At 39.5% G+C, this 24,016-nt stretch overlaps 1 protein-coding gene across 1 annotated transcript in view; it reads left to right on the plus strand.

Moving 5' to 3' along the window:
* The window catches only part of LYST (lysosomal trafficking regulator), a 264,929-nt gene that overhangs the window by 221,640 nt on the left and 19,273 nt on the right, over window positions 1-24,016 (plus strand). The window contains exons 45-48 of the mRNA XM_075532181.1: window positions 4,364-4,594; window positions 14,045-14,234; window positions 18,763-18,899; window positions 21,478-21,576. Of these exons, the coding sequence (XP_075388296.1) occupies window positions 4,364-4,594; window positions 14,045-14,234; window positions 18,763-18,899; window positions 21,478-21,576 (657 nt within the window). The remainder of the gene's footprint in view (window positions 1-4,363; window positions 4,595-14,044; window positions 14,235-18,762; window positions 18,900-21,477; window positions 21,577-24,016) is intronic.

A 24,016-nucleotide genomic window follows, 5' to 3' on the forward strand; every position in this document is an offset into this window, starting at 1 on the left:
TGCCCAACAAGAATCTCCCCCTTTCTACCCCTTCCTCCCATTTGAACCATTCATGATCTATGTTCTTTGTAGTGCATATTTCACATAAGTGAGGTAATATAGTATTTGTACTTTTGTGAATTATATTGCTTCCTATGATGTTTTCTATTTTGTCCCATGATGTTTTCAAGGTTCATCTGTGTTGTAGAATAAATCAGGACTTCATTTCTCTGTATCAAAAGCAAAACCAAACTCACTGCCATCGAGTTGATGCAGACTCATAGCGACCCTATAGGACAGGATAGAACTGCCCCTGTGGGTTTCCAAGACTGTAACTCTTTACTGGAGCAAAACTCCATCTTTTGCCTATGAGCAACTGGTGGTTTTGAACTTCAGACCTTGCAGATCATAACCCAATATGTAACCCCTATGCCACCAGGACTATTCATTCATGTCTCTTTATAGCTGCATAATATTCCATTGTTATACGTTTTAGCCATTCCATTCATTTGTTGATAAACATTTTGATATTTTCCCCCATTTGGTGATTTTGAAAAGTGTACATTGGTGTGCAGATATCTATTTATCTTTCTACTTACATACCTTCAGTCATTCTTATATAAAAGACATATGAAATGTATCTACATACTGAAAGATATCTTATAATTTTCACTTTACTTAATTTTTCTGACTTATTCCATAGGATCTTGTCATTGTTGTTGTTAAGTACCACTGAGTCAGCTCCAGCTCACAGCAACCTTATGTACAGCAATAGGACTTCAGTTTTAAGAAGAATATAGTTTATGTCATTGTTCTGAGGATTTAATAAAACTCAAACAATAGAACAAAACACAGTTTAGTGCCTAACTAGAGTCTTCTGAATTCAAAACTGAGTTCAAACTCTCTGCCGCTTGCTACCTTGGTAGCTTCATTTCTCTGTACTAAATGTACAAATTCATAAAATGTAATTAATCTCAAATCTCATGAGGAAATAAATCTATTTTTGGATAACGGTTGAAATGCAATTTAATTGTAAGTAAATATAAAGATTATAAGCAGCCAAATAGAAATGCTTTTTAACTTTATTCATTTATCATTCACTAATACAAAGTCTACTTAGAAACATACCCTAAAATGTAAAAGAAGCACTATTACAAAAAAATATAAGAGTCCTATTAACAAAAAAGTCCCACTAGAGGACTATCAAATACATTAAGTCAAGTAATCATTAAGATGACACTGCGTAAATAAGCATTTGTAACATTTACTTGATCTTTTTTGAGGGTGATGATATCGATGGTAATGGGGTATTAGTGAGACGATAGGCAGTCATGAAGATTATTTAACTTCTTGTGCCTTTAAAGCTTTACTTTTCTACTTGCAGAAATCTGAATATTTAAATGAAACTTGTGTTAGACAGGGTTCTCTAGAGAGATAAAACCAGACTGCTGATAATTTTATATATATATATATTTATGAAGATAGCTATATAACACAAGAAATGAACAGTTAGATTATAAAGCAAATTACAAATGGCTCAGTGCAACTCACTCCCCTGAGAGAGTTGTGAGACACTGGCAGTCCTTCAAGTCTTGAAGGCCACCAAGTGGTCCTCTGTAGAGAGAGCTAGGCCATCCCAGCACAGGCAGCAAACAGCAAGGCAGGTCACCAACCATCAGCCGGGTCACCAATCATCAGTCCCCAGCTCCAGAGATGTACATTCCAATTGTGTGGCCTTAAAGGGGCTTCAACTTGCAGCGACACAGTCCACAGGCTAGGCATCCCACAGGTAGTGTAGCCTATAAATTGAGGCACAGAACAAGCAACACAGCCGCACACTGGTCCAATGATGAAAGAGCGAGAGATAAGGCGAGGCTCACAGAGCCATTTATCTCTCCGCCCTTCAATTAATCCTACTAGTGTTCATTGGCCAGGCTAGCACAATAAACTATCTCAATCCACCCCTTGCCAACCTGGCACCTGTATACAATTCTTTAGCCATATATACTTATAATCAATCATCTATCATGCATATAAATGAAAACACACTGAGTCCAATTTTATCTGATATATCATACCTGAACAAAGATATGCAATAAGCACATAAAAAGAAAATACATTGACAATTACAAACCTCGCTTTTGTGATTGATCACATGGTTGTAATTGATAGGTAGAACTACCTTCTACTACTACCCATTCTGTATTACCTTTGCCCTCAGCAAGTACCTCAGCTGGCTGTGGTTTTTGGCCTGCCGGGGTGACCTAGACCTTCATTCCTGAGGGGTCTGGGTCATTATAAGTCCTGCCAGGATTAGGTTGCTGCAACTTACCATTTACTTTAATAACAGGGCATGGTAACACTAAGAGTCGGCCTATGGGATCTCCTGGATTCCAGACATATTCTTCTTCATCTCCATTATGTAACACCAGTTCAATTTCTCCTTGGTAATCAGGATCAATCACACCACTTAGTACAGTGACACCCTTCCTGACCTCTTGATCCAAAGGCATGAAAAGCCCAAAGTGGCCAGGGGGCATTCTCAGCTGCCAGTTCAGGGGAATCCATGCTGTGTTTCCAGATGGGAGAGTTCCTTCCTTCGGGACCAGGACTTCCAGGTCTGAGGAACTAGGGTTGCTGGGACAGGAAGCAAAAATGCTGCCAGTGGATCACTAGGAGTAATAGTGAATGATGCCACTCCAGCTTCCACTCCTTGGTTCCTGGACCCATGAATTCTGGCTATTGGAGACACAGCACCATATATTGGCCGCTGGTTTAGAGTGTATACAGCTTCCTGGAGAACATTGCCCGAGCCCCGCAAGTTGTTGCCACCTAGTTGGAGCCGTAATTGTGTCTTTAGGGGCCCATTCCATCATTCTATCAAGCCAGCAGCTTCAGGATGATGATGAACATGATACGACCAGTGGATTCCATGGGAATGGGCCCATTGCCACACTGTATTTGCTGTAAAGTGAGTTCCTTGATCTGAAGCAATGCTATGTGGGATGCCATGCCAGTGAATGAGACACTCTGTAAGTCCACGAATAGTAGTTTTGGCAGAAGCATCACGTGCAGGGAAGGCAAATCCATATCCAGAGTAGGTGTCTATTCCAGTAAGAACAAAACGCTGTCCCCTCCATGATGGAAGTGGTCCTATGTAATCAACCTGCCACCAAGTTGCTGGTTGATCTCCCCAAGGAATTGTCCCATATCTTCGACTTAATGTTGGTTTCTGTTGCTGGCAAATGGGACACACAGCAGTGGCAGTGGCCAAGTCAGCCTTGGTGAGTAGAAGTCCATGTTGCTGTGCCCATGCATAACCTCCATCCCTGCCACCATGTCCACTTTGTTCATGTGCCCATTGGGCGATAACAGGAGTGGCAGAGGAAAGAGGAGGACCAGTCTCCACAGTGCGTGTCATCCACTTGATTATTAAAGTCCTCCTCTTCAGAGGTAATCCAATATACTGTCTCACATATGCACCAAATATGACAGATCCGTACCTGCTGCTAACTGCTGGTTTTAAAAGAAAAAAAAGTGAAATGTACATTATTCTCCATCTGACTTCAAGAAATGGCAACACTAAGAAGAAAAATATAAGGTTACTTTATACATTAAAGAATGTATAAGTTTTGTTGCAGCTGTTTCAAATTTATGGATTTCTCTAGGACCTAATTCATACTTTCTTGAAAAGTGCTTTATTTTTTCCTCGTGATGTATTTTTTAGTTTTATTGGCACATAGTTCATGTACCATACAATTCAGTCATTAGGTATATTTTTTAAAGTTCTAAAATCATCACCACAATCAATTTTAGAACACTTTCTTCATTCCTGTACCCATTAGTATTAGCTCCTCCTCACTTCCCCACCTCCCCTGCCATAACCCTAGGGAACTATGTTAATTTGGTCACTGTCTCTGTGTATTACCTAACCTGGATTTCATATAAAGAAATTCATACCCAAAACCCCAACAATGACAACAAAATTCAGCACTGAAAATCCTCAATCGAAAACAAAGCAGCAGATAACAATATCTAGAACCAGTTAAAATGGGCAAAAAGGGGGGGGGAATGATAAATTTTAATCCAACTATGTCTGCAGTAATCCACTTTCCAATGCACTCTGTATATGGCAAAACTATTCACATTTCTAGTCGATGGAATTTAATGGAGGCTTAATCCAAGTGGGGACCCTGCAGATGGCTTTTAGGCTTTCACTGTCATCCAGAGCCTTCTGCCAACTGGAGAGCACTGCTTCTTTACCTCAGCGTTGCCTTTATGCTGCTTTGGGCAAGCGACACAAGAATTAGATAAGTTGTTACTCTTCTTTAAGGATTGTTTCCCAAATCTTGTTTTATATGTTCTGTTTCCTCTTACTCTTCAGACATACTTTGGAATGGACGTCTCTGCAGTTGAAGATCCTGTTCAGAGACGAGCCCTGGAAACCATGATAAAAACCTACGGCCAGACTCCACGTCAGTTATTCCACACAGCACATGGCAGTCGCCCCGGGTCCAAGCTTATCCTTGAAGGAGAGCTTCCTGCTGCAGTGGGGCTGTTAGTGCAGCTTGCTTTCAGAGAAACCCGAGAGCCGGTCAAAGAAATTACCTATCCGGTACGTCACTTGAGTTTCCGTAGAATTTACTGAAAACAGATTCAACTCCGTGATACCACGTCCTCACCAAGGGCATGGGGACATAGAATCAAGTCACATGATCCCAGCCTGACTAGTAAGAGAGCTGCCTGAAGCCAATGGCAATTTCCTGTGTGCAGTGGAAACCAGTGTTAGTGATGTGAAAAGACACTTTAGAGGGTACAGTGGAAAAGAATTGTTATATCTGATGGCAGTCTTCCTCAGGAATTAGAGAAAACCTGTTGTGGAAGAAACTCATATTATAGGACCATGATAACATAGAATTTTTGCAAACAATGAGAGAACCAGTCCAGGAACAGAGCACAGGGAGAACACGGGCAAGACAGTATAAGCAAAACACAGAACAAAGGTGAGTCTGTTTGGTTCACACTTAGAGGGGAGATTACATATTTCTTTGACCTCCCTAAATTATAATAATAAAATGTAACGCCTCTAACAATAGAAAGTAAGTTTAATTTTTACTTTAAAATAGAAAAATTAAGCAAACAAGCTTTTCAAATAAAATAGATTTCAATCTTCAATAATTATTAATTATAAAAGCACATAAGTGGGAGAATATGGATTGCAAAGTGGTATTAAGGGTTTGCAGAAGCAAAAAACAAAAAGAAGACAAGGGAAAAGAAGCTTTAAAGGGCCTTAAAGATAAAATACCTTATAGATCTCAAACTTGAGGAATCTGTGATCCATTTTAAGAGAAGGAGGTATTTGTTTGCAGACCTTGTTTTGATAATTTTTCATATAATAATGTAACAACGATATGCAACAGAACACTAGCTGTAAACCCTTTATGCTTATAACATACATGTACCAAACTTATACATCATATTGAAACAAACCATATAAAACCAGTAAAATCATATATAAAACAGTAAATGGTAGAGAAATACCGGATATGCTCAAATATAAGCCGACCCAAGTATAAGCCGAGGTACCTGATTTTTACCTGGGAAACCAGAAACACTGATTGACTCGAGTATAAGCCTAGGGTGGAACATGTAGAAGCTATTGGTGAGTTTCAATAATCAAAACAAGTGAAAATAAAAGCATTAAAAATTGAGACATCAGTGGATAATGTATTTAAATGTTTATTTTAAATAATAATAAATAAAAGGACAAGTCATTTAACATTAGTAAACCAGCACACTAAGTGGAAAATAGGTTCAACAAAAACAATACAACAATGATACCTTAAGAGTACTATTCCCTGAGCTCAATCAGCAACCAAGCTAAAATGTAAAGAGTTAAAGTCCTTCAAAACTGGATTCCTCATCATCATCCATATCCCAGTGCAGAACTTTAGTTGGTGTGAGGTCATCATAGACGCTGTCCTCACTGAGATCGCCGTCATCACCATCACTGCTGTCATTTTCATACAAAGCGCAGTCTTCACTGCCATCCATAGCATTACTAATACTACATTTCTGGAAGGCACTTCGCACCATTGTCTTCTGGAATGTCTTCCCATGCATCTCGAAACCACCTTGCTAGTAACTCTATGTCAGGCTTCATGAGACTTCCTCCTTTTGTTAGTCACACTTGACCAGATGACATCCGTTCATGCCACATCCTTCGCACACAGTCTTTAAAAGGCTTATTCAAAGATACGTCACAGGACGGCTCTGATTGGTTAGATGTGAGTAAACAAACATTCAAAGCCCTGCAGTATCAGCGGGGCTTTGAATGAACAGTGGAGAAAAGGCAATCACCATGAGATAACAGGCACTCATCCTGTTACCTCGGTGAGGGTGGGGGGTGCGGCAAGATGTTATACCTCTCGGGTACCACTGACCCATGTATAAGCCGAACTCCAGTTTTACAGCACAAATACACGAGTATATACGGTCTACTTTTCTCAAACTAAATTATTTCCTAGTAGAAATATGTGTATATATGATTTATATTTACTTGTCAACTTTGTAATTATCATTACCAAGGTTAAGTATTAAGGTAGCAGACAGACATTGGGCCTCTACTCAAGTACTCCCTCAATGCAAGAACACTTTGTTCTAATAACCTGGCATTCTGTGATGTTCACTTTCCTGACACAATTGCTGAAGACAAAATGGGTGCATAAACAAATGTGCTGAAGAATGCTGATGGTGCCCTGCTATCAAAAGATATAGCATCTGGGGTCTTAAAAGCTTGAAGATAAACAAGTGACCCTCTAGTTGAGAAGCAACAAAGCCCACGTTGAAGAAGCACCCCAGCCTGTGTGATCATGAGGTGTCAATGGGATCAGGTATCAGGCATTAAGGACCCAGAACAAAAAAAATCATATTGATATGAATGAGGGGGAGGGTGGAGTGGAGACCCAAAGTCCATCTGTAGAAAATTGGACATTCCCTCACAGAAGGGTGACAAGGAAGAGACAAGCCAGTCAGGGTGCAATATACTACTGACAAAACATACAACTTTCCTCTAGTCCTTTAATTCTTCCTCCCCCCGACTATCATCCCAATTCTACCTTACAAATCCAGCTAGACCAGAGCATGTACACTGCTACAGATAAGAGCTCTGAACACATGTAATCCAGGACAGATAATGAGAGTATTGGTCCTCAGGACCAAGAATGAGAGTACTGATACCAGGAAGGGAGGGGGACGTGGAGGGAGTGGGGGAAGGAGAACCAATCACAGTAATCCACATATAACCACCCCACCCCCACCCTCACCACAAGGGGAATTAACAACAGAAAAGTGGGTGAAGGGAGACAGTGAGTGGTGTAAGACATGAAAAAAATAATTTATAAATTATCAAGGCTTAATGAGCGAAGGACGGGGAGGAACTGGGGGGAATGAGCTGATACCAAAGGCTCAAGTAGAAAGAAAATGTTTTGAAAATGATGATGGCAGCAAATGTGCTTGACACAATGGATGAGCACCCAATAAAATGATTTTTTTTTAAGTTAGAGTCTCAGAAACACAGGGACAGTTCTACCCTGTCCTTTAGGGTTCCCATGAGTTGGAATATACCCGATGGCAGTTAGTTTGGTTTTGACTTTTGGGGTTATCTGTGATTCTTCAGCACATAGGGCAGGACCTGGAAGATAATGGTTATTTGTGATTTGTTCATTTTTACTTCTTGGGTGCAAGTTCTGTAGGTTTGGCTTGCCTTTACTTTTTGTAAACTATAAAACCACTTATCCCACTACTTTTTTTATTAATTGTTTTATTAGGGGCTCATACAACTCATCATAATCCATACATACATCAATTGTGTAAAGCATACTTGTACATGCATTACCATCATAATTCTCAAAACATTTGCTCTCCACTTAAGCCCCTGGGATCAGCTTCTCATTTTCCCCTCCCTCCCTGCTCCCCCTCCCTCATGAACCCTTGATAATTTATAAATTATTGTTTTGTCATATCTTGCCCTGTCTGACGTCTCCCTTCACCCACTTTTCTGTTGTCTGTCCTCCCAGGGAGGAGGTCACATGTAGATCCTTGTAATCAGTTCCCGCTTTCCAACCCACCCTCCATTCACCCTCCCAGAATCGCCACTCACACTACTGGTCCTGAAGGGATCATCCACCCTGGATTCCCTGTGTTTCCAGTCCTTATCTGTACCAGTGTACATCCCCTGGTCTAGCCAGACTTGCAAGGTGGAATTGGAATCATGATAGTGGGCAGGAAGGAAGCATTTAGGAACTAGAGTAAAGTTGTATTTTTCATCATTTCTACTTCTCACCATGTCTGGCTTGTCTCTTCCCTGAGACCCCTCTGCAAAAAGATCTCCAGTGTACTATAAATGGGCTTTGGGTCTCCACTCGCACTCCCACACCTCATTGACTATGGTAAAATTTTTTGTTCTGATGATGCCTGATACCAGGTCCCTTCAACACCTCATGATCTCACAGGCTGGTGTGCTTCTTCCATGTGGGCTTTGTTGCTTCTGATCTAGATGGCCGCTTGTTTACTTTCAAGCCTTTAAGACCCCAGACACTATCTCTTTTGATAGCCGGGCATCATCAGCTTTCTTCACCACATTTGCTTTCAACTACTTTTCTCTACTTGAACTACTGGGAATCCTTTTCTTCAGTACTGCAACTTTGACTCATTGGACCTGCATTGAGATTGAGTGGTTGTACTCAATTATAAAGGGCCTTGACAGTGGTCTGGATGAACTCAGACACGCTTTGTTAACTTTCTTTGCTTACTGATGGGGTGAAGGGGCTCTGCAATAAGAACATTGAGATAGGCTATTGTTCTTTTTTGTATACTTTAAAAGAGTTGCCACTATATGTTTTTTGTCTGACTGGAAAACAGTTTAAAACTCTGCAATTCATATTAAAGGATTTTTTTTTTTTTTTGCCAAGAAACTAAGAATCCACGTTCCAGAGTCTCTGAGCCTGAAGAGGTTAGGGAAAGATCTTGTTTTTAGAATACCTGCCTTTGACCTAGTCCTCTCTTACACATTCCGGAAAACACTTCCACTTTTCCAGATGTTCATTCTGTTCTAGACTGCCATGACATCATTAAAAACTATGTTATTTTATGCCCTCTAAACATGATCTGAAAGAATTACTGTATCCCCTAATAGGCTGTGGATTTTTTCAAGTGATACCAACTTTTTCCATTCATTTGTTTTTTTGAGAAAAAGGCTGAAAATTGCTTAGTATATTATATTTTTCTAATTGTTATAGCATGATTCTTCTGAAGAATTTAAAGAAAATAATTTAAAGTAAAATCATTTAATATTTTAAATGTTTTTTTAAATATGAATGTTCCACATCTAACATACAATGCCCTCTGGTCCTCTCAATGTGTTCCATCGATAAACAATTTTACTTCATTCAGCAAACACCTAGTGAGAACCCACTGTGTGCCAAGCAAGGTGCGTGCTAAGTGCTAAAAGCCCAGTGAGCTTAATTGCGCCTCTGGTGCCCTTGATATCTTTCCTCCTTTTAGCATTATTTTGTTTTAGATGAACATTTACAAAGCACCGCATTTTCCCATTCAGTAATTCCTATACAGATTGTTCAGTGTCGTTGGCTATTTTACCCCTATCTCAACCTGCACCATATCAGCACTCATCCCATTGCCTCCTGCCTTCCTTTCCCCTGGCCTCTTACCATCTCATCTTTGGTGTGGGGCCCATGCTGTCTTTTTGTCCTCATGTAGTTGATTGCTCTAAGGAACACATCCTGTTCAGGTGTTATTGTTTATTTTATAGGCCTGTTTATCATCTAGCTGAAAGGTTACCTCTGGAAGTGGCTTAAATTCCAGATTATAAGGGTATTACAGAGCAGTAGTCTCGGGAGTTCCTCAGTGTCTTTCAGTCCAGTAAGTTTGACCTTTTTATGAATTTGAATTTTCTAATTTTTCTCCCATTCTAACTAGGACCCTCTATTATCTTTCTGGACAGAGCCATAAGTAGTGGTTGCTGGACACCATTTAAGCCTTCAGGTCTCCAACTCACAGACTTCTCAGTGTTGTCTTGGTCATGTTGTACTGAGTTCTCTTACCAGCATTTGTTGTCTTCTGTTCTTTTTTTAATCAGTGCCATTTTTGCTGCGATGATAGCTCATTGTAGTTTCACTTTGTAAATCTCTAATGGCTAATAATCAGAAACATTTTTTCATAGGTCTTTTAGCTGCTGGTGTACCCTCTTTGGTAAAGTATCTATTCATGTCCTCTACCACTTTTGTTTGATTAGATTGTATGTCTTATTGTTGAGGTGTTGACGTTAGTATATATTCATAAATATATGCATATTTTAAAAATACTCGGCCCTTATCTAATATATCTTTACCAAAATATGTTTCTCTGTAGGTTTTCTATTTACTCTTTGGGCAAAGTCTTTTGATGAGCATACATACTTAATTTTTGGAAGTCCTGATTATCTAGTTTATCTTCTATTGTTACTGTACTTTTTGTTTGATAATCACTTTATGCCATAACTTAGTACCCCCTAGCTTTGTCCCTAGATTATTGAGATAGTTAGTTTATTGTGCCAGCCTGGCCGATAAACACAAGTGGGATTAATTGAAGTACGGAGAGATAAATGGCTCGGTGACCTTTGCTTTTCTTGTCTCTCGCTCTTTGATCTTTGGACCAGTGTGCAGCTGCCTTGCTTGTTCTGTGCCTCAATTTACAGGCTACAGTACCTGTGGGACACCTAACCTGTGGACTGTGTCGCTGTAAATTGAGGTTCCTTTAAGGCCACACAATTGGACTGTACATCTCTGGAGCTGGGAAACCGATGGTGGGTGACCTGACCGACAGCTGGTGACCTGCCTTGCTGTTTGCTGCCTATGCTTAGATAGCCTATCTCTCTCTATATATAGAGGACTACCTGGCGGCCCTCAAGACTTAAAGGACTGCCAGTGTCTCACAACTCTCACGGGAGTGAGTTGCACTGAGCCATTTGTACTGCTTTATAATTTAACTGTTCATTTCTTGTGTTATATATCTATCTTTATAAATAAATATATAAAATTACTAGCAATCTGGTTTTGTCTCTCTAGGGATCCTTGTCAAACACAGTTATCTTCTAACAACTTTATAGTTTTAGGTTTAACATTTAGGTCTTTGATCCATTTTGAGTTCATTTCTATGTATAGTGTGAAGTTTGGATTCTTTCAGCAAATGGATATTTTTGTGTTAAGAGTTCTTTTTTCTTATGGCATCTTTCATATCTTATTTATCTGTGTACATTGGTTGCCATCTTGAATTCTAGTTGCCATATATAAATATACGTATATGCACACACACACACAGAGTTCAATTTCTGGGAAACAGTGGAATTGAAAGATATGAAATGTTTCCACGAACTTTTTGAAGCATGTGTGTGCATGTGTGTGTAGTTCTGAAGCTAAGTCAAGAAATATTTCTACTAGGATTCCAGTTCATATATGTATAGGTTTATTCCAAACAAAGTATGTTTAAACATGTGTCTGTAATCAGTGGATAGTGACAAACAAATTCTCACAGTAATGCGTTAGTCTTATACTTGTTAAAGTACCTTTCAAAGAAAGTCTAATTAGAACAGTGGCTTCCAAGGGGATATCCGAACCAGTTAAATCAAGGCAGAGAAGTCGACAAAGAAAGAATGGAAATTGTTCTACATGGGAACTCCCAAGGGATAAGCTCTATAGCGTTTCTTGAAGGACACAGCCATTATAGGGCCTTAATAGGAAGGAGTTCTAAGAAAATGAAAAACAATTGGTGTGGAGCTGGAGGCACAGGGAATCCAGGGTGGACGATACCTTCAGGACCAGGGGTGTGAGGGGCGATACTGGGAGAGTAGAGGGTGAGTGGGTTGGAAGGGGGGAACCGATTACAAGAATCTACATGTGACTTCCTCCCTGGGAGATGGACGGCAGAGTGGGTGGGGGTGAAGGGAGACACCGGATAGGCAAGATATGACAAAATAATAATTTATAAATTATCGGGGGCTCATGGGGGGGGGGAGCGGGGAAGGGAGGAAAAGAGGACCTGATGCAAAGGGCTTAAGTGGAGAGCAGATGCTTCAAAATTGATGTAGGGCAAAGAATGTACAGATATGCTTTATACAATTGATGTATGTATATGCATGGATTGTGATAAGAGTTGTATGAGCCCCTAATACAATGTAAAAAAAGAAACAATTGGTGAGAAATAGTCCAAGAAAGTTGTAATTAGGAAATTTTTCCATCACACTGGCACACTTGCTCATTTTAAAGGGTAACAAGAGTTGTCATATGAAAATTCATTGGGATCTGTGTTCGTCTGGGTAGATTAGAGAAACGGACCCATAGACAGTCATAAGTATATAAGAAAGAACTTTATATACAAGAGCAGTTGAATATTGAGGAAACATCCCAGCCAAGTTCATAAGTCCAATACCAATCTATAAAGTCCTCTTTAGACTCACGAAACACATGCAGTGAAGCTGAATGCAGGGACATCACAGACCAGTGGGTGGGAAGTCTTGTGGCTCGCAGTGGCATTGTAAGGGGCCCAGCACTGGCAGGGCTCTTCATGAGGCTTCTCTGGCTCCATCAGCCTCTCTATGTGTCTTCTCCACAGGGATGTCTCAGGGAATGAGCCTGTGTCCCGTCTCCCGCAAGTTATTTATTTCCTTAGCGCCTCCAAGTGAGGTCATCAAGCTGTGATCTGATTGACAGGCTAAACTCCACCCCTTCACTCTTAATCCTCAAATTGACACCAAACTATGTAACTACTACAGTGTCCTTTATCCCATTCACTCTGCAACCCTGATTTTGCCCCTTCAGATTTATTTTTGTTCAGAAAACTCAAAGAACATTGAAAAGGAATATGTTTTAAATCACTCAAAGATGCCAAAACTGTCATTGTGACATGGTGTGAATCAAATGTAAAATTCTTTAGGGAAGGGTTAGAGAGCTGGAGCCACCACCTTCACAAGTGTATCAAGCTAGATGGAGAAGATGTCAAGAAACAGTATCTGCACATTTTGATATTATTTTGTTTAATAAATATTCCTGTTATTTTTTTAGCAATACTGTTTTTACTTCCCTTCATATGTATGCGTGGGTATATATGTGTGTACTTATATGAGGAGTCCTCATAGTTACATAGTAGTTACTCATTTTGGCTGCTAAACGCAAAGTCACCAGTTCAAGACCTCCAGCCACCCCTCCTGGGGAGAAAGATAGGGCTTTCTACTCCCGTAAAGAGTTACAATCTTGAAAACTCACTGGTTTCCATCCTATTTCTATACATAGACATGATGGATACTTTAAAAGTACATGGAAAAATGGAATTTAAAGATTAAAAAATAATGAAATTTACTAAGAATGTTTTGAAGCATGTGGGACGGGGGGGAGGGGGGCGAGGGGGAGGATTCCCAGGTACCACTATGCTTAAAACACAGGTCTTCTAACCACAATGATGGCAGTTCAAAATCATCAGCTGCTCCACGGGAGAAAGGACGTGGTAATCTGCTCCTATAAAGATTCAGCTTTGGAAACCCATGGAGCAGTTCTTCTCTGTCCTATGAGCTGGAATTGACTCAACAGTAAACCGCTCCACTACCCCTCCCCTCCCCCTTTCATTGCTCCCACCTCCCCTGCCTCTTTCTCTTGGACAGGTAGTCCCGTTAAACTGTCAAATCATAATCCTCCTTCTCTAGTTGTCAACTTTAATGTAGGTGTTACAGCTAGATTGAAAGAAATGTTCTTGTTACAATCCATTCAAATTTTAAACAGTTTTTTCATAAAATATTTTCATTTAAGCTAGCCTAGAGCTACAGAATTAATACCAAATAGAGAGTACCCATTTTTATATCATAAACATAGAGAAGTAAAGAAAATATAAAGCAATTCTTGACTCAAAGAGCTTATAATCAGATTACTCTGTCTTACCTTGCTTAGTATTTTTATTTAAAATAGCATTGCTTTTACTACTTTTTTAAAACCTTGTTTCTTGTTATTTTCCTTGGTTTTAGAGTCCTTTGTCATGGATAAAAGGATTGAAGTGGGGGGAGTATGTAGGCTCCCCCAGTGCTCCAGTGCCTGTGGTCTGTTTCAGCCAACCACATGGAGAGAGATTTGGCTCTCTGCAGGCTCTGCCCACCAGAGCTATCTGTGGCTTGTCTAGAAATTTCTGTCTTCTGATGACATACAGCAAAGAACAAGGTAAAATAAAAGTGTAAAGAAAAATCATACTTAGTGTATCTTTCATTGAGAGATCTGAATGTTTCAACCTTATCTGTGCTATTTTATTATTTCTATGTTTTCTAAGTTCTACATGGGACTATCTGCTCAGATTATGTTTATTTGATGCACTGTTGGAATTTATGTGCGAATGAATGTAGTACCATAACAGACACAAGAACGAATGGTTATACTCCCAGAATAAGAGCATTAGCATTTCAGTAGACATTTCTACTTTACCTTGAGGGCCTGCATCTATAAAACAACAAATGCAAGGTAGAAGCATGGGATAAAACAAACACAAACAAGAGAGTCAAGATAGCCTTGAAAGTATGAGGTAGTAAAAATGAAACTAAAAGATAATTGCAGTGTTTCACCAACTTTGTGAAGCCTCTTGTAGGCTTTTAAAGACATACTCACCTAAAAATCAGTTCTTTGGTGACTCCTCCAGTGCTACAGAGGCCCTGCTCACATTTCTAAAGGGCAATCCTTCGAAATGATGCTTCTGTTGAGTCAAGTTGCTTGCAAATTTGCCTCCAAGCCAGCTTGCGGACTGGATGCTGCTTAGCAGAATGTACTGCTAGTGTGCTTCCTACCACGTTCCTGAGGTCCAGGAAGCCTTCTGCCAGCGTTGCAAAACAAGGCTGCTCACAACCATGCCAAACATCAGTCCCCTAAAGGAATTAAGTGTGCTAACGGGACACCCTCATGGCTATTGTGCAACAAATGACCGCTTTTATAGTTGTTGGGAACAAGAAAGGATGAATAACGTTTCGTCTAAGCTTAGTGAGGTAAGATCAGGTCACATCTGTTGAATTGTAATTACTGTGCTAGCAGTGATATTTAACCCCCTCATCAGTATTTCACAAAGAGTTGTGAGACATATCTAGTTTATTACTATAACTTAAAATACCAAAAACTTGTGAATGATTTACCTTTTAACAAAACTTAGAGTAGATTTAGACTAAAGATTAAAATAGTTTGAAGCTTGTCTGTATCACGTAGAAGAGCTCGTATTATTTAGCATTATGGGCCTTATACAATATGTAATTTTCAACCTATCTTATTTATGCTGCTATAATCAAAAGTCCTTAGGGTGCCCTTAAACTGTATGGATTTCAAATTACACTTTCTTGAAAAATGTCTTTGGAGTTTAAAAAACCTAGATAGGTACTGAGATGACTTTTAATATGATGATTATGACTTTGCCTGAATTTGCATCCCAACTCTGTGATCTTGGGAGAGTGATTTAACTGTCCCAATTCTGCCTTTTGACCCGTAAAATGGGAATCACATAAGACTTGACCTCAGAGTAATTTATTATAAGGATTAAGTGAAATTATATATAGAAATGCATAAGACAGTGCTTGGCTCAATCTCAGCGCTTAATAAATGCCCAATAAAAGTATAAGCACCTTGGGGCCAGGACCTAGGACAGTGTTGTTCACTGCATGCACCAGTGTGGAACAATTTCCACGGGCGTTCTGCAAGGCGGTGAACGAGCAAGAGCGCAGCATGCAGGTGAACGTTCTGTTTGAACACCTGGAAGAAAGGTCTTAGGTTTTATTGTTATAGAAGACAACTAGGCTAATTGTTAATTATACATGTATAATGCAATAGAGCAACTACGCTGAGATGTTTTAATTATCTTAAGCTCACTGTGGGCCAATTACTTGAGAACTACCTCAGAATTACCTGAGGTACTCTGTTTCCCACAGTATATTCACTTGGGTCCCACTTGAGATATACCACATCAGAGCTTTTGAGACCTGAGTCCAAGCCTAAGCATGCTGGAAAAGCAATTTCGTTTCAAGCTTTTATTTAAGATTCATTGTTTTAATAACTATTACCCAACCCCTTTGAACTCCTGGTGAACCCATGGGTGTCAGACTAGAACTGTTGTTCATAGGAGTTTTCAAGAGCTGATGCTTAGGCCTTTGTTCTGATGTGGCTCCGGTGGTACTTAAGCTGCATCCTGTTAGTTGGCAGCTAAGCATGCTAACCATTTACCCCACCCAGGAATTCCACCGTTCTAATAAATAAAGGAAAAATTTATTTTTCTGTGGAAAAGATCGTGCATCTTGTATTGTTGGAAATTGGGGAACCTATTAAAAACACTTGGTCCTTTGAGCACTTGGTTCATTGAACCACCTGCAGTATGCCAGGCATTGTGGTAGATTTTGAAAAGTCCCAAGATCTGTAGTACTTGGTTCATTCCCCTCACTCCAAAACCAAACTTGCTGCCATCGAATCAATCCCAACTCATAACAACCCTATAAGAGAGAGTAGAACAGTCCCTTTGGGTTTCTGAGGCTGTAAATATTTACAGAGGCCGACAGCTTCATCTTAATGCCTCAGAACGCCTGATGGTTTTGAACTGCTGACCTTGCAATTAGCAGCGTAGTTCACAACCTGCTGTACCACCAGGGCTCACATTTCAAACTGCAAGCTATTCTGTAGAAGAAACACGCAGCAGCTTCCTGAAAGATTACAACTACATGGGGACTACGTGGGGCAGCTCTACGTAGGGCAGTGCTCTGTGTAAAAATCAACTTGACAACAGTTGGTTGGGTTTGGTTGCTGCTACATTGACCAAGTATATTCCAATTCCTTTGTTATTAAGCTGGTTTCAACAAGTGGGTATTATACTCCACAAAGCAAAAATAAATCAATGCATTTTGAGATAAATGTGTTATTGTCTTACTCAAAAAGCATGTGTTATACTCATTATATGCTGAGTATATTGTTAGTTACTAGATCAAATTATATACATTCTGTTTCCTTTAGGAACTTAAAGCATTCTAAATTCCAAGGGCAGTACCACATTCATATAATTTATACTGCATTCAAAACACCAATAAGACATAAATTGAGAATGGCATTGACAAGTATGTCACCATTGCCAGATCTTTATACCCAAGGGCATAGTATTATTTATTATCTTAATCTGTTATTAATTGGGAGTTAATACATAATGTCATATCATTCAAAAGTTCAGTCACATCAAGCAGTATTGTACAATTTCTTTCCAATCAGTTTCCAAACATCCTTTTTCTTCCTGGACTCCTTGACATCGTTCATCTCCTTTTTGCCCCACCCCCTGCCCCACCCCTGAAACCCTTATTCTAGTTGCTGTCCCTATAGGTTCATCAACCCTGGGTTTCATATACCAAAAAGCATATAACACCACTTCAAGAGGGTGACCCCAATGACATAGAACCTCTGAGATAAACCATAATATGAACAAAGAAAATGTTGGAAACACATCAGGTCCAGCGTGCATCAGAGGGATATCAGCTGACACAGTTTCCACTGTTCAAGTCCAGCGTATCCCGGTGATCTGCTGTACTCATCTCTCCAGTGCACCCTGTGTAGTGACCACTTTCCTCCCATCCCTCAATTGTGGAGAAAGGGAGATCACTGGAGGCTTATTTCCTGTGTAGGTTCCACAAATGTATCTTGGGCTCCCACTGTCATCCATAGCCTGAAAACCAGATTCTCACATTTAAGGCTCTGATACTCACCCCTCCTTCAATTTCAGATGATATGATTTACAGTCCTTCAGTGACTAATGATGATGTGCTTCTTCCATGTGGACTTAGTTGGCTGCTTGTTTAAAGACAAACCTTTAAGACCCCGGACCCTATTTTATCTGATAGCTGGGCACCATCTAGTTTCTTCAGCACATTTTGCTATAGCATCCCTATCTTCTGTGTTCCCTTCCTGAGGGCGAGTATCAAGCAGGGCCATGATGTAAGAACGAATTGTTCTTAAATTGGAGCTAGCATTTAGTGTGAGCCCAAAGCCCATTCCTGAACGTGTGAAATTTCTTTCTTTCTTTTATGTGCCTTTGGCTCCTTTCAAAACCTCCTTGTTAATTTAAGGTAGAGGGTCTTATAGAGATCATCCCCCTGGGACATACCAATCTTATCTTTGGTTAGCCTCACATACTCATTTTTTAAAGTCCTGTTGAGAGAGGGCTATTGGGTCAATAAAAGGAATTGAGAGAGAGGGAGCAATAATGACAGAAGCTTGTCTGGTCAAATAAGGTTTCCACACAAAGTTCTTGCAGTTGACAGGATTAACTACCCATTCTCAGGGCAAGTGTTACTTCTGCCCTACCAATCTCGCTCTCTAGCTGTAAGCTGTTTGTATGGATTATTCAGCAGGGGGGCATCTAGAATAGTTATTTAAGCAGTAACTAATTCATATTTCATTTTTCAAAGAAATGATAGAGTGACTTGACTATCATCTTTTTAAAGAATTTCTTAACAGAAATTTTAGGTCTACATCAAGTAAATACCAACCAAAAATACCCTGAGTGAAAAATAATAATAATCAGTAACAACCTTAGAATCCTAGTAATGTCACAGGAATATAAAATGAGCTGCATTTGAATGGAATTGTGTTCTAGTATATAAACTTAAACCTTCAATTTTCAACTCATTAAGCTATCAAAAAACAACGAAGCCGTAACAATCTGATACATTTACTTCTCCTTCTCCTTGAGGTGTGAGAAGCATGAACAGTACTGACATCCAGTGGTCAGCCATCCTGAGCTGGGGGTATGCCGATAACATTTTAAGATTGAAGAGTAAACAAAGTGAGCCTCCAATAAACTTCATACAGAGTTCACAGCAGTACCAGGTACGTGTTTGTATTTTTATAATCAGTAAATACAATGCTTACAAAGGGAGTCAAACTAGTGGTATCTAGTTGTTAATATCTTGCTTAAAGTCTAATCCAAGAAGCTGGTGGTGTTGGCTGTGTGCCTCATTTACAGTGCTGGCAGGACTCCTTACTACCGCTGTGTTCAATGCGTCACAGATCTGTGTTCCATCTATTGTCTTACTGAGAGAGTATCATATAATCTCTTCCTGTCAGCTAATGGCCCAATGCTGTATGTAACAGAATCAGCTTTTTTGGTCAGTGTCTGTTTACCGCAGTTTTACTGTGTCATTTCGGTAACTATCTTGTAACGTGATTCATAGTAAATGGGCCAGAGCAAGCACAGTGATATAGTTGAAGGAATATTAAGCGTAAAACCTTCTGATTTGAATTATGTCTTTTGTTTTTTTCACTTCTACTACACGGGGTCAATACCTGTGCCCTAAAATATATTCTTGTTCCTGCGTACTTCAGAGATCGAGTAAGCTACTCTGGAGAAATTGTTGGCAGTGAAAGAAAGAGCAATGACTTATTTCCTTAACCCTCAAAATACCAGAATCATGACCAATCGTTATCTGGCTCCACAGGACACTCTAAAAATTTTTCACTTTAAAATCATTTTACCAGTGACTTATAGGAGTAACAATAAAAGGATGGTGGAAAACAGCCTCATTCGCTTTTTACAGGAATTTTTTATTTGAAAATTTTCCCATATCGTGTAAAGTGTGGTATATACATACCATAAGTGATAAAAGAATACTTTCATAGACCCTGTACTAAAACAAGAGCATCCAGGTCCTTGTAGCACAACACTGTGCGATAGAGCCCTTGGTGTCGAATGACTCACTGGATGAGGATGCCATGTTTCATTTTCATCCATAGAAATAGATTCTCCCCGAAATTCTTGGGTGGGTGTGAGAAAATTCATCTAGAATGTCCTCATATGGAGACAGTTTGAGGTTTCACTTACATAATCAATTTCATGATCATGATTAGAGTCTATAGTCCTATGGTGGCTTTATATGCATCTTCTGGTGTGTTTCATAATCATGAGACTATTCATTTTTTTCTCTCTTGCCTGATATTTTTAAGAAGTTAAAGTTCTGAATTCTCAACTGAGTTCAATGAAAACTAAAAGCAGCCCTGGAACACCTCCCCCAAGCTGGGGACCAAATGGAAACAATAAAACTTCCTTTTTGCAGCAAAAAAAAGAAAAAGAAAACTAAAAGCAGAATAGTGTCTTTAGTTTTCTTTTATATAGTCTTGAAAAATACGGCCATACATTGGACAATAAGAAAATAGAAAGATGACAATTTACCTCATATATTACATCCTTCTGGGAAACTCTCATTTATTCCATTTTCTATTGTTTTTTGGAAAACCTCTGAGGAAAAATAAAAGTTGTAAAATACCAATCCTTATAAATAGAACGGAGGCCTAGTGGTGATGTCAGGTAAGCATTGGACTGCCAAACACATAGTCAGCAGTTCAAACCCAGTAGCCACGTGCTAGACACAGATAAGGCCATCTGTTCCCATAAGGACTCTGACAACCGCAGAAACCCTACGTGACGTCCCTGTTAGTCAGAATCTATTCAATGGCAGGGCCTAGGTATAAATAGAACCTAACAAAGAAAATCAGAACTAACATTTGATCCAAAATTGAACCTTGATGGTGCATTGGGAGCTTCAAGGAACCAGGATACATGAGAGGCATTCGCTCATTGAACACATTTGTAGATGAGGTAATAAAAATGTCAGCAAAAGGTGCTAGGACACTTTGAAACTATAAGAGAGAGGACAAGGATTTTTAGGAATTTGGGGGATGAGGCGGAGCTGGCCTTAATCAGAGGAAACACTCCCTCTTCTTAGTCAGGAGGAGACACAAAGACATGTTGCAATGCAGAAGAAAGAGCCCATGGCCAGTGGACGCTCCTAGGCCTGGTTACATGACACGGGCAGCGGTCCTGCGTGTCAGCTGGTGCCCAAAACAAGACCTGTCGGGAGGGGTGGGGAACTAAGAAGACCTGCGTAGCCCCCCACCGTTTTTCATGCCCAGGGTTCCAATGGGGCTTTGCATCAAAAGAGGAATCTCAAGGGTTTTTTTTACCCTTCACATTTATCTTTCCTTCTGCGCCTACTTAACAATCTTAAAAACTTTTAAAAGCAAAAGTTCTATATCTACCCTTTCTCCTCACCAGGAAAGAGAAAAATAAATAAAAATTTTAAAACAGATAAATGTTTAACACTATATCGACTCAAGAATTTGTTAAATTTCTGAGGAGTAAATGGTCACCTGTTTATTATATACGGAGAAATGTAAAATCCTTGACTGTGCTATAGTACATTGTAAATTTTGAAACTGCGCTTAGACATTTGGTGTAAAGTTATACAATATTTTGTGATTTTACTTATGCGTCTGACACCGTTCTAATAATTTCAAGTAAAAATATTTGCCTGAGACTTTGCAATTACTTATTTTCACATAATTGTCATAAAAATGAAGTATTTCTCATACTTTTAACAAACAAGAATCTTCAACTTGTCCTTTTCCAAAGGTGACTAGTTGTGCCTGGGTCCCTGACAGTTGCCAGCTGTTCACGGGGAGCAGATGTGGTGTCATCACAGCCTACACAAACAGACTCACTAGCAGCACGGTAGGCCCTGCACTTTCTGTGTGTGTGTGTGTATGTGTGTTGGGGGGAGGGGTCTTCTAAGTGAAGGGAAAAAATCCTTTATAAAGTATGATTCGTTAAGTGTTTTATGCTTCCATCTGTTCCCCCCACATTAACTCTTACATTGTAAAAGGTCACATATGTAACTCTTCCATTTAGGTTTATTAGGCTCCTGATAAACTCTGAGAGTAATTATAAGGGTCTTATTTTTTTGTTTGGGAAATAGTGTTTTGAATAGCGATCTGTTTTATATTTTGACTCCATTGTATATTGATGTTTGCAAATATTTTTTATTATCAACTTGAATGCTTAGGAATATGCCACAAGAGTAGCTAATTTGAAAACTTATAAACCCTGATGTTCAGTGTTTCTCTGCTCTTTCAGCATGTTAAATCTCCCTGGTAATGACTTTCAGAACTTAGAGGAAAGTTTTTGTTTTGTTTCTAAGACAATTAGTGAACTTCTGGGACTTTATAATTAATTTATAATTAATTATAAATTATAATTAAATTATAAAGTAATATAGTAGAGATAAGATATTAATTAATGCTTCTTTTTATTGTCTTTTTAAAAATCATTTTATTAGGGGCTCATACAACTCTTTTTACAATCCATACATCATTTGTGTCCAGCACATTTGTACATATGCTGCCATCATCATTCTCAAAACACCCACTCTCCACCTGAGCGCCTGGAATCAGCTCCTCATTTTCTCCTCCATCCCCACTCCCCCCTCCCCCCGAACCCTTGATAATTTATAAACAGTTATTATTTTATCATATCTTACACCATCCGACGTCTTCCTCACCCAGTTCTCTGCTGTCCTTCCTCCAAGGAGAAGGTTACATGTTGTCCTTGTCATCTCTTTCCCATTTCTCCCTCACCCTCCTTCCACCTTCCCGATATCACCACTCTCACCACTGTTCCTGGGGGTCTCATCTGTCCTAGAAACCCCTTATTTCCAGTTCCTATCCATGCCAGTATACATGGTAAAAACAAATCATGAACAGTAGACAGAATACCATTTATAGAGGTTTAAATACAGGCATGTACATATGTAAATATATTTATATATAACAATAGTGAACTAGATCTATGTACATATATTTATATGTTAAATATTAAGGTAGCAGATGAACATTGATCCTCTACTCAAGTGCTCCCCCAACGTAAGAACACTTTGTTCTAATCACCCAGCATTCTGTGATGCTCACCTTCCCAACACGATCACTGAAAACAAAATGAGTGCATAAGCAAATGTGGTAAAGAAAGCTGATGGTACCCAGCTATCAAAAGTAATAGCGTCTGGAATCTTAAAGGATGGAAGATAAACAAGCAGCCATTTAGCTGAGAAGCAACAAAGCCCACGTGGAAGAAGCACACCAGCCTGTGTGATCATGAAGTATCTGTGGTATCAGGTATCAGGCAGGCATCAAAGACCCAGAACAAAAAAATCATATCAATGTGAATGAAGGGAAGTGCGGAGTAAAGATCCAAAGCCCACCTGTAGACAATTGGGCGTCCCTTACAGAAGGGTGACAAGGAATTGACGAGCCAGTCAGGGTGCAGGAGGAAACATACAACTTTGCACCAAAGAAACATACAACTTTCTTCTAGTTCTTTAATGCTTCCTCCCATACTATCATGATCCCAATTCTACCTTACAAATCCGGCTAGACCAGAGCATGTACACTGGTACAGATAAGAGCTGGAAACACAGGGAATCCAGCACAGATAAACCCCTCAGTACCGATATGAGAGTAGTGGATACCAGGAAGGCAAGGGTAAGGTGGGGGAAGAAAGTGGGAACCGATTCCAATGATCTACATATAACTCCTTCGTAGGGGGATGGACAACATAAAAGTGGGTGAAGGGAGACAGTAGTCAGTATAAGAAACGAAAAAATTTATAAATTATCAAGGGTTCATGAGGGAGAGATGGTGGAGAGTGGAGAAAGTGAGCTGATACCAAGGACTCAAGTAGAAAGAAAATGTTTTGAAAATGATGATGACAACAGATATACAAATGTGCTTGACACATGAATGGATGTGTGTATGGATTGTGATAAGAACTGTAAGAGACTCAATAAAATCATTTATTTTAAAAAGTAGAATACGATAAGGTTTTTACGTGCCTTAATGAAATGAAGGGAAAAAAGAAACCACTGCCATTGAATGGATTCTGTCCCATAGTTTCTGAGACAGTGTCTTTACAGGAGCAGACAGCCTCATCTTTCTTCCGGGGAGCACTGATCTTGCAGTTAGCAACGCAATCACTAGAGCTCCTTAGAGTAAAATAAACACCAAGAAATCTAGTCAGAGAAGTACAATACCTGTTATAAGTCAGCTTTTTTCAGTCTCAAAAACCGAAACTGAATGTTAATGTTTTATCATCTTTAACATGCATCACTGCCATTGCATTT

Source organism: Tenrec ecaudatus, chromosome 1, assembly GCF_050624435.1.
Source record: "Tenrec ecaudatus isolate mTenEca1 chromosome 1, mTenEca1.hap1, whole genome shotgun sequence".
NCBI lineage: Eukaryota > Metazoa > Chordata > Mammalia > Afrosoricida > Tenrecidae > Tenrec > Tenrec ecaudatus.